Here is a 12,537-nt window from a genome sequence, read left to right on the forward strand (position 1 = left end):
CCTCAATTGATTGATTTCATCGGGACTCAAAGGAAAGCCGAAAAGCATTTATAAAATCTTCTTTCTGATCAACTGAGCGAATCATTTCAGCCGAAGAAAAAAACAAACAACTAAAACAAATGAGCCGGCGTCCAGAAAAACACCGATAATAACGAGAAATGCTTCGGCGTCGCAGTAGCAGATTTAGCTCTCATTTATGTCGAAACCTCACTTTCGGCCTCGCTAAGTAGTGCAGAATAGCGTGTTACTGTGCGTTTGATACCGTGGGAAATCGTCGTCTTGCCACTCGTCTTTGACCTCCATGTTCTCCATGCGTAGAGTAGCTTCAGTGGTTCCCATCCTCTGCTCCGATCACTCTGATCCACAAAAAAAAACATGTTTTTCCCCGAATGACATCTCTTGCATGAGCTAAAGATGCACACCGCTCTTCTCGACGTGTCGCGTGATTTGAGGAACAGAAGGCGACTTCATAATCAACGATCTACTTGGTCTTATTAAAAAAAAAAAACCTAAAATAATTGTAATGCAAATATATATAACTAAATATTATATACTATAAACATTATTTTTATTAATAAATAATGTATTATTTATTAAATATGCATTATTTATTAGTTACCATTTATTTGAATTAAAAAAATATATATATATATACATATAATATACATAAAAATATACATTTGAATTAAAAATAAATAAAAATATACATTAAATAAATATTTACTGCATGAAGCATTCATAGATTACTTAACATACTTTTTTTTTACAGTGTACCATGGTAAATAATATATATATATATATATATATATATATATATATATATATATATATATATATATATATATATATATATCTTGCACAAGATAAAATCACTGCGATTTAGGAATATTTATTTATATTATTATATATATATATATATATATATATATATATATATATATATATATATATATATTATATTTTATCAAATATATATAATTTATAATATCAGAAAAATTCTAAATTGTTATAACAGTCGTACTAAATGAACTAAAACCTGAGAAATAATGTCAACTATCTGCGCACACTTAAAACAGACAAAACAAGCAAACAAAAAACGACAGACGCGCAACGAACTTAACTGAAACTCGAATTAAGTTGGAAAATAGAGAAAAGAGAGAAACGAACCCTAAAAGTATTGCATGTTTGACGTCGCCAGCACCCACCTGTCAAACACAAGCCCCTTCAGAGAGCAGAACAATCAGCATCTATCTCCTGAACGTCCCGTCACTCTGGAGCCGGCATCTCGTTTCTCTCGGCAGGCGTTGGTCTGTGTGTGTGTGTGTGTGTGTGTGTGTGTGTGTGTGTGTGTGTGTGTTTCAGCTCCAGGCCTGTTGATTTCTCAGCTCTGCGCTGAATCCATCACATCTGTCTCTGTGAAGCCGTAGATCCTCAGACAAAGCGGGCGGATGATTCCCGGCCTCTCTGGATCTTCATCATCATCATCATCATCATCATCATCCTCATCATCATCATCGGCCAGAAACAACAAGGCACAGATCCGACAGTCAGACGCGTTTGATAAATCACAGCACCTAATCCCGTCTCCTCTCTTTCATACGGAGCATTTGTTCCCCAACCTTTCCCAACCTTGCTGTATCTGGAACGAGCTGCAAAAGATGGACGTCTCCTCGCTGTTCCCTAGCAACTGCATCCCTGTCTCTCCGTCCCGGCACAATCTCTCCTCTGTCTCTCTCTCTCTCTCTCACAGCTGCTCGGGGGTCTGGGTCGCGTCTGTAAACACAAGGCCATCCCTCTGTCTCCGGTGATTGGCGGGGCTGTGCTTCCTGCCGCACTCTGATTGGCTGAGGCTCTGTGTGATGATGTCATCTGTTTAGGACTGAGCTCTCAGGTTTTATGCTGGAGCACGCATGAAATATCACTCTTCGCGGCGCATGTAGGCCAGGAAATCAGTCGCATAATGCGATCTATTATTTTAATGCAATATTCATATTTAATATTCGTATTACATTTGATAACAAAATATTATGAATAATATATATATTAATAGTAATAAATCTAACACATTGTTTATAAACTAAAATCAGGAAAATGCAACCACTTGTAAGCTGCAAAATAAATGTATAATTATTTATAATAATAATAATAATTATTATTATTATATAGTTATTATTAATGTTACAGTTGTTTCTGATTATTATAATGATTAAAAATATAACATAATATTTTAACTAAAATAATTTTTAAAATTCACTTTAGTTATACCATTACAATAACAATATAATTATTAAAAATTGTATTATAATACAATACAAATGATAAATTATACAGTATTACAAATATTATACAATACAAATAATAAATTATACAACAATACATTTTTTTATTATAATACAAGTAATAAAAAATACTAATTAAATGTAAATGGTATTAATATAAAATATTTTGAAATGTATGAAAATAATAATTATTGATATCATGTCTAATATTATCATTAAAGACAGTAATTTAATAAATAGAAATATGTAAATTAATATATTAATCTGTGAAAAATAATTAATACAATTTGTTATAATGACAACTATTACAACAGACTATTTATAAAAAATATATTTAATATATAAATATCAGTTATATTATAATTACCATGAAAATTGTAAAATAAAATAATAATGTTTTCTGTACAGTAATAATTATTAAACAAATTATTAACCAGTTATATTTTAATTAAATAATAATTATGATGATGATTATTATATATTGATCATTTTAATAATAACATTAAGAACATCAAAACAACAACAGCAGCAGCGATAATAATAAACATTATTATTATTATTATTATTATTATTGTTGAATAATAAAGCAGTTTGGGATTTGGCTTTGCGAGGCCATTTGGGGAAAAACATAAATAAATAAGGCAGAGAAACTCGCAGGCAGTATTTCATGTGCTCCTCTGCACTGACCCAGCCATAAACATCACTAACTCTTTGTAGTTTTTTCACTTTATAATGGACGAGAGTGAATCTAGAGAGACGCCTGAGGTTCTTGAAACATCAGAGCGTCCATTAAAACCCACTCCATCACTGAGCACGGCCGGTCAGGTGGAAATCAGCCTTTCCATATCTCACTGAAGACACACAAAATGATTTGTTTCAGCATTAGAGAGAGGCAGTCGGTTTCACGCCATACACAGAAGAACGGCTGCGAACCTTAACGCCAGGGTGGTTTAAAAACGTTACAAATTCATGCAGCAACAAATCCTTTCTGCTGTTTTTCTGCTGTTTTAATTTAGAGTTCAGGGGTGTACTTCACTAAACTCACCACGAGGTGGCGCTGAGGTTTAATAAACCTCCCCGAGGCTCCTGTCAGCAGAAGCAGAGCAGAACTACTTCATCTGATTAAGAGCTACAGAAAGATTCAGATTTGTGTGTGTGTGACTGTGTGTGTGTGTGTGAGTGTGTGTGTGAGAGTGTGTGTGTGTGTGAGTGTGTGTGACTGTGTGTGTGTGTGTGTGTGTGAGAGTGTGTGTGTGTGTGTGTGTGAGTGTGTGTGTGTGTGTGTGTGTGTGAGAGTGTGTGTGTGTGTGAGAGTGTGTGTGTGTGTGTGTGAGAGTGTGTGTGTGAGTGTGTGTGTGTGTGTGAGTGTGTGTGTGTGTGTGTGAGTGTGTGTGTGTGTGTGTGTGTGTGTGTGTGAGTGTGTGTGTGTGTGTGTGAGTGTGTGTGTGTGTGTGTGTGTGTGTGTGTGTGTGTGTGTGTGTGTGTGTGTGTGTGTGTGTGTGTGTGTGTGTGTGTGTGAGAGTGTGTGTGTGTGTATGAGTGAGTGTGTGAGTGTGTGTGTGAGTGTGTGTGTGTGAGAGTGTGTGTGTGTGTGTGTGTGTATGAGTGTGTGTGTGTGTGTGTCTACATTTTTTATATTTCTTATATTTCAATTAACAAAAAAACCCCAATAATAATAACAAAATAAATTTCACCCTCATTTTTGTTAAACATTGTATAACAGTAAAACAAATATTAAAAATATATATATTAAAAAATGTAAAAATAATAATTTTCATGTAATATTTAATAATTCATGTTTATGTCTGAACTTTTAAATAGTATTTGTGATTAAAAATGTATATTGCATTGGAAAAGCAGCCGAAAAAGTAGTCTCAGACTATTGAACAAAAATATAAATAAAAATTAATGAACAGTATATGTGTATTACACCGGTTTATTTCAAAAGGGTCATTTTAGTACTGCTGCGAAACTGTTATAGTTTAATATTTTGAAAAATATTAATAATATTGTATTTATATTAACGCTTGTATTTATTTTTTACTATTTATTTTTATTTTATGTCCTAAACCTAAAAAAGTTAATTTGAGAATAGCACAACTTTTAGTTGAGCAATAATAAATGGTCAAAATAATAATCGTTAACTAAATAAAATGCTAAAAACAATAGCTTTCATTAAAAAAAAGGCTAGTAAAAATAATTTAATAAATAATAATAATCTGTTCATTTAAATGTCTGTCAACGATCGCGGCTTCATGCCCATGTTTTCGACTTTTCGATGAAGTTGTATAATTAAAAACAAGCGTTGCGTTACAGAAAAGCGTGCAAATAAAAAAGCTGATATGTATTTCAGATCTGCAGCGTTACGCACGAAGACAATAGCCGTTCGTCCTTGGCTCAAGGTGGGACATTTATAATGAGCTAAGCTCTTGAGCCCTTTTCATCACCCTCATCTTCATCACAGATGCCAAATCTGGACCTCGCGCGCCTCCGCCGTCTTCATATCGCCCTCGTCGCTCCCAAAAAGTGGGGAAGACCTCCCGGAAAGCGTCGGGGTCAAGCGCATGAACTAGCGGATATATCGAGCAGCTCCTCTCTTCTCCAGGCCTGCGATCTGAGGAGATGGCTTTCCTCCTGCAGCAGATGCTCGGGGACAAACTGAAGAACATGACCGGAGGAAGCAACGACGGAGAAGAGAACGAGGCGGGGAAAGAGACGGCGGCGTCCAAAGGGATGAGCCGAGAAGAGTTCGAGGAGTACCAGAAACAGCTCATCGAGGAGAAGTGAGTCGCTTGTTCACTTTTAACCAATCGCGCGCGTTTCTGTTGAGTTTATGAACGCGGCGGCCAATCAGAGGCCGTTCTGACGAATCGCGCCGAGAATTATCATTAATTAGCATCAACAATAAAGCGGAGAAAAGGTGCAAATAATTGCAGGTCGGGTTCGTTTCAATAAGCCTGTTTTTTCTTTTGCGCGCCACTGAAATAACCGACGCTTGTCTTTTAATCCTTCAAATGTATTCATTTTAACAGTTTTTTTTTTACATTATGCATTTATGCATGAACTGCATTAAACAATCCGTACATGAATGCGATGAAGGCAGACGTAAAAAACACAAACGGACCGTAAAGACGGCTTTTGTATGTAATACTGAAACAGACTAAACCGGTGAGATTCAACATATTCAATGAAGCAATGAAGCAACCGCTCTTAAGCCCTCGGAAATGAGCTAAACATGCACATTAGCATGCAACATTAACCGCAGGCTGACCTGATTCATATTATCAGCTGGTCGTGTCCAGTTTGGTCACTTTCAGTGGATTTTATACATACTTGAATATTAAGCTTATATATTTTGCTTTTGAGTTATCGTTTAAAACATACGGCAATTGAAGCAAACCGTTATTCTGTTTCATAAAGCATGCAACTTTATGCAAATGAGTAGCGATGGAGAGATGACCAATGAGAGGGCAGAAAGTCAAAGTCATGTGACCACCTGACACATTTGTGTATAGTGACTTTTTACACTTTCTTTTCTCATTTTATTTCAGCTTTCAACCAAAACAATTTTTATTCATGTTAATAATTTTCCATTTAATATTTATATTGATTTCAACATATTTGATTTCAGCTTTATTTTTTAATTTTTTTTATAATTGTTTAATTTTGTCGATTTTGAAATCGCAGACCAGTTATATTATATATTATATTTATTATTTTATATTATATATTATATTTATATATTATATAACTGTAAAAATATTTAAATGATAACTCCTATCTAATATTAATATTTAGTTTAATTTCAGCTTCATTTTAATTAAAGCGATTTATGCAAGATTTTATAAGTATGATATTAAATATTTATACTTTGTTTGATTTCAGCTTTATTTATTTTTTTATAATTGTTTAATTTTGTCGATTTTGAAATCTCATACCAGTTATATTATATATATATTATAACTGTAAAAATATTTAAATAATAATTACTCCTATCTAATATTAATATTTAGTTTAATTTCAGCTTCATTTCAATTAATGCAAGATTTTATAAGTATGATATAAAATATTTATACTTTGATTTCAGATTTATTTTTTTATATATAATTGTTTAATTTTGTCGATTTTGAAACCGCATATCCAGTTATATTATATATATATTATATTTTATAACTGGAAAATATTTAAATAATAATAACTCCTATCTAATATTTATATTTAATTTAATTTCAGCTTCATTTCAATTAATGCAATATATGCAACATTTAATAAGTATGATATTAAATATTTATACTTTGATTTCAGATTTAATTTTTCTTTATATAATTGTTTAATTTTTGTCGATTTTGAAACCGCATATCCAGTTATATTATATATATTTTATAACTGTAAAAATATTTAAATAATAATAACTCCTATCTAATATTTATATTTAATTTAATTTCAGCTTCATTTCAATGAATGCAATATATGCAAGATTTTAAATAATGTAATTGGATACGCAATTTAATAATTGAAAATTAATAAATAAATATTTATTTTATTATTGCTAAAATAATTAACAATAAAAACCTTGGTACTACATGTGACCCTGGACCACAAAACAGTCGGGTATTTTTTTTTATTTATTTGGATTTATGCATCATCTGCATAAATAATCTTTTTCGAATATTTGGCTGAGATACAACTATTTTAAAATTGAATCTGAGGGTGCAAAAAAAAAAAAATCGAAATATTAATCTAAAAGTTGCATGCATATTACTAATCAAAAATGAACTGAAATGTACAAAATGGAACGTGACCTTTACTTAATATACAAATTATTGCTGACAAAATTGTATTTTTTGACTACATAGGCTCACAGATACGATACAGTAGACTTCTAAGACATCCAGAGTTAAACAAGCCTGCTAGACTACTAATATTACAGTTATTGCACCATTAATGACAGCTACATCAGCTTTATATTTAATAATATTAATATAAGTGTGAACGGCACGCAGTGCACAGTGGTGTTTATAAACAACCCGAACTGGTCTGAGCCTGTAATTCCTGTCTTATCCTAATTCTGGTTTCCTGTGCTGAAGTCCGAGAGGCCTCGTGACCGTCTGTCATGATTTCTGTGACACCAGCAGTCTAGTGATGACGGGAAAGAAAGACGCTCTTCCGGCGGACGTCTGCTGATCGGGAGTAAAACGAGACGGCTTTTTGCTGTGACGTCTCGGAAAACAGCCTACACACACACACGCACGCACGCACGCACACACACACACACACACACACACACTGCCGTAATGTTGCTTTGCATTACACCTCATCTCTTTATATAATGCCCGATAGCATTAAGTCCAGAACTGGGTCACGAGAGTCCTTACCGGGTCAAAGGTCGCGGCCTTTAATGTGATCCAACCACAACAACTAGTTACATCAGAAAATTAGCACACATTTACACACAGGCGCTGTCTTTGTTCATTAATTACTATCTGAAATGTTCTGAAGCATGTACTTTTTCATTTTTCATTTTAAAACAATTTTTGGCAATGCTTTGTATAATTCAGTTCAACAATTAATCAACTCTAAATAAATGAAAAAAACATTTTTTTACCAATAACTTTTAATGCAATTTTAATTAACAATGTCATTAGACTTTTTCCATTATCATTATTATTGTTATTTTCCACCTGTGGTAATTTAATGTTTAATAAAAAAATAAATAACTACATAAATATAAAATAATTAATAGAAAAGAATTAATAAAGTTAAGCAGTCTTATTTTAGTATTCTTCAAGTACTATAATTATTGTTCATATATTGCTTTCTTTTTAATAGTAGTTGTTAGTTTTATTACCTCATAGTACTTTTGTAACGAAAAAATATACATTTTTATTTTTTAAATCATTTTAATATTATTATTACATTTTTTAGCATCATTTTAATAATCAGTAAAATTAACCGTAATATAATACGACAGTTTTGGGGATTGCAAACATTGCATCGAGGGTTTTTTTTAAGGTAAGCGGTTGCAATTAATTTATTTAAGCTAATTTAGTTGAGTAACTTTTATTTAAATGTAGCTAAAACGAGTGGTTTGCAAGCGCTTACTTTCTTACTCATTTGTAGCATTAGTTTTAGTGTGGTTAAGTAACTGGCCGGGGTTCGGCTAGTAAGTATTATAGTTTCGTCCCTGTTTGACTGGAGATATAAAGCCACCTGCTCTAAACCCTCCTGACCTTCTTAGGCTGGCAGTGCGGTGAACTGCGCTGTTTCTTCTTTCTGAGAGCGTGGGTCTGAAGATACGTGTGAAAGAAGGCTAATCTCACTGGGTCAGAGTAATACGATTGTGGGGACTAGTTAGGAAGACGCTCAGGTTGATTGGTTTCGGGTAAAACCACTAAATAGCATGTAAATAATCACTTAATTTCTGCTCACGTAAATTGGGCTGATCGTGTCACTTCCAAAAAAAATTATTTATTGTCATTAATATAACGTGCATTGTCTATAATGTCTCAACATGTTATTTTTTATGCAATCCAATGCTTTATTATTTCATCAGTTGATATTTTTAATCAGTTAATGCATAAACAGAATAAATATAATGGATACAGACGTTTAATTTCAATTGTTATATGTAAGCATTTAATATAAAAATTCAATAAATACATTGACGCATGCACATAATTTACTTCAATGTATATTTCTATAAGTACAATAATTGCAGATATTTTACTTAATTGTTTTTTGTCAATGACTGCCAGTAGATTGTCCTACTTGTAAAAAAAATTAAAAATAATAATAATAATTCCATATATGATGTATAGTAATGTTAAATGTTAAATGTTAAAGTTTTAATGAAATGATTCCATATAGATGATCATACTTTTTTTAAATTGAATTGAATAAATTTTTGAAAATAAATAAATAAATACATAATATATATATATATATATATAAATAAAAGCTTTAGTTTTAATAAAAATAATGGGGAAAATTTTCATTTTAATGAAAAAATAAATAAAAATTAATTAATTAAATAAATAAATATATATATATTTTTATATATAGTTTTAGTTTTAATGAAAATAATGTGGGGAAAAATGCATGTTAACATTTACATTAACGTTTTCCAATCTTGCATTAACAAAATTGAATGTTTTTTCACTGATTTAAAGACCTGAGCTTACAGTTAAAGCCCACAATATGCTGAAGACGATCCAGAACGTGTTTGAGGACATTATCTCACATCCTCAGCTGTTGCCGTAAAAGCGTTAAATAAACCATGTTTTCTCGACAGGATCGCCAGGGACAAGGAGTTTGCCACAAAGAAAGCCGAGCGAGCAAACCTTCGAGTGCAGCTGAGGGACAAATACAGAATACCTCAGGTAACGGATTTCATCACTGAAGTACTGTATAGAAACCATCGATGAACGACTCCATGCCACGCTTATTCCTTCATCTCTCAATCATCACTGTATTATTATTATTATTCTCGAAGATATAGAGTGATGATGACTAATGCCAAACTGATTCAAAACACACACACGCTCCAAAAAATAAAGGTATTTATGGATTTTTGAAAATGATGAGACAGTGAATAAAATCTGAAAGTGTGCCGAGTATAAAGTCATAGTCATAGAGAAAGAGTCGACTCTGAATCGTTCAAATGATTCTTTTTTTGTCTCAAGTCGTTTCATGTTTGCATCGACGTGAAATAGCACGTTGTCCGTCATCTTGTTGGTCTGAATGAAAACGCAAATTCATTCTTCACCACTAGGTGGCGATAAAAGCTTTAAATGAAATCCACCGATCACTGGAGGGGTGAAAGGAATCGTTCAACAAATAAAAGTGCTTCTTAGATTTTGCATGCATGTCATTCCGTTTCCGACTCCCGAAACCTAAATATGAACCTTTCGTAACCCATAATAAGGGCGCTTTAAAAGGTTCTTCACAGCAAAAACAAAGAAGGAACGTTATTCGTTCCACAAAGAACCATTTAGTCAAAGTTTCTCTAAATAACCATCTCTCTCTTACCTTTTTATAATCTGAAGAATGGTTCAGAAAGGTTCCTCAGAACCACAAAACTAGTCTTAAATCCAGTCTTAAGTTTTTTTATGCCAAAAATTGTTAGGATAAAATTGTAAATATATATATATACATAGATATACATACATATATACATACATATACATATATATATATATATATATATGCATATATATATATATATGTATATATATGTATATATATATATATATATATATATATATATATATATATATATATATATGTATATAACCTTTCACTCGGGAACAGAGAGAGGTTTTAAGCTAAGAGTACAATGAGCGGGTTCGATGATGTCAGCACGCATACTAACTATGCACACCCTGATTGGCTGATAAAAGAGGGGAGGGGCCTCTGTCAGAGATTTCTTCATAGCAATAATTGCTGAGCGTTGCCAAATTCAAATAAAGATTTCAAAATGCGTCACTGATTTTATATATATATATATATATATATATATATATATATGCATATGTTCAGGCAATTGTCAGCCTGTATATTTTTCATCATATGCATATAAACAGCCTTTTAATTAGAGTAGAATAATGGTGGCTGATAGTAAGACATGCAAACAGAAACGAATCCAAACCGGATGCAACTCCTGACATTTCACAGATTTAGGAGCTAGTTTGAGTGCTAAGATCAAATTTGGGACTCCTATTTTTAAGATTTTCTCCCAAATGGTCAAGTTGGGAGCTGCTTTCAGCCTTAAGAGGTTTCGTGAATGCCTTTATGTTTAAGAGTGCATTGCAAACGTTTTGTTTTTGTTTTACCTGAGCCGTTAAAAAAGCTCTGTTTGGAAACAGAGCGCTCAAGACGATGCCACGGTTCAGATGGCCGGAGACGACCTGGACGTTCCCGAGGAGCTGGCCAAGATGGTGGAGGAAGACGAGGAGCAGGAGGAGATGAACGACTCTTTTCTGGGAAAGCTCCAGAACATGGACGTGGACTTTGATTCGATCAAAGCCAAAGCTCAGAGCACCATGACGGAGGTGAAGCAGGCGGCGGAAGACAAATGCGTCGCGATGTGAACGCGTCACGAACGATAAAGAAGTATTCCTCCCTAATGAAAACTCAGTCCTCGTTTAACGAACCTGTGCGGGTTTAGCGTCACGCGGTTTAGTGGGTGACCCAGAGGCGAGTGAACAACGACTGAATTTTCATTTTCGAGCGTACTGGCCCTTTAAGAGGTTAATAGCGCAATAGGCTATCAGGGATCAGGCTTCAGCCAAGTAGGACATTCTGGATCAACACTGCAATCAGACGTAGTCCAAACTCACACCAGAGGGAAATAAGACAACAGATATGAAATAACTCTAACTGAACCGGACGAACCATTTAAAACGAAGCGAGGCTTTAAGATCTGATTCATTAGGCGTCTTAAAAATAATGTTTATTAAAAACGTTAAAATGAATGATAGTGTGAACAAGCTATTTTTTATTATATAATTATGACATAAAATTCGTTTTCTTTCCACGTCACAGGGATGATGCAAGCTAACAAATGTGCATCATTTGTATTTGTTTCTTGCGTTCACCCGACTCTTTATCGTATCGATTGTTCGAAGAAGTCCATATGCATGTTTTTTAACGTCCGCTTCGTTTCTTTCTTCGCGTTTCTGGTCAGCGTTACCTCCAAATGAATTTATTACGCTTTATTTTGTTATGCTATCGATTCAAAATAAAGTATTTGCTATCTTTACACTAAAAGTAAGTGTCGTCTGATGCTATTTATTATTAACACCACTATAAAGTATTATATATATATATATATATATATATATATATATATATATATATATATATATATATGATTCTTCTTCTTTTGTATTAGAGTTGCATCATTTAATCCGTTCATGCATTTCTTTGCAATTATTTGTTAAATGTGCGACAATTTCAAATTTAAGCCTTTTACATTTCAGCATCTAAACCTGGAAGAAGTGGAGACCAAAAGGTGGCTCCTTAAACGTAGTTATTGCACGCTTAAGCATGGCTTCAAGACTCAACCTCCACCTAATCCCAAGCCTGACCCCGAACATTAACCCTGTAACGCAAAAAGTAGATAACTGGGACTGATTAACCTTCATTACGAAGTAACACTAATTAAAAACGAGCGGAAAAAACCCCTTAGTCGGAGTCAAACAACGTGCATTCACAACCTAAACAGAATCAGACGATCTGTGTCTCATTTCTTTAAAAA

At 33.1% G+C, this 12,537-nt stretch overlaps 2 protein-coding genes across 3 annotated transcripts in view; one reads left to right on the plus strand and one right to left on the minus strand.

The window, feature by feature from the left end:
* Positions 1–1,804, minus strand: part of atcayb (ATCAY kinesin light chain interacting caytaxin b) — an 18,437-nt gene extending 16,633 nt beyond the window's left edge. Inside the window, exons 1-2 of one of the 2 annotated variants that reach the window (XR_006248983.1) lie at positions 1,206–1,803; positions 263–356 (exon numbers count right to left, since the gene is read on the minus strand). Coding sequence is in view for 1 of the 2 variants with exons in the window: in XM_043233460.1 (XP_043089395.1) it covers positions 263–339 (77 nt within the window). In the remaining variant the exon portion in view is untranslated. Of the gene's footprint in view, positions 1–262; positions 357–1,205 lie in introns of both variants that reach the window. The other variant, XM_043233460.1, reaches the window with a different exon arrangement.
* Positions 1,805–4,867: 3,063 nt separating this feature from the next.
* cplx4c (complexin 4c) lies at positions 4,868–11,828 on the plus strand. Its single transcript, XM_043233464.1, has 3 exons — positions 4,868–5,062; positions 9,571–9,658; positions 11,144–11,828. The coding sequence occupies exons 1-3, from the start codon at positions 4,902–4,904 to the stop codon at positions 11,366–11,368; spliced, it is 474 nt and encodes a 157-aa protein (XP_043089399.1). The 5' UTR covers positions 4,868–4,901; the 3' UTR covers positions 11,369–11,828.
* The last annotated feature ends 709 nt before the right edge of the window (positions 11,829–12,537 follow it).

This window comes from Puntigrus tetrazona, unplaced genomic scaffold (assembly GCF_018831695.1).
Source record: "Puntigrus tetrazona isolate hp1 unplaced genomic scaffold, ASM1883169v1 S000000837, whole genome shotgun sequence".
Classification (NCBI taxonomy): Eukaryota; Metazoa; Chordata; class Actinopteri; order Cypriniformes; family Cyprinidae; genus Puntigrus; species Puntigrus tetrazona.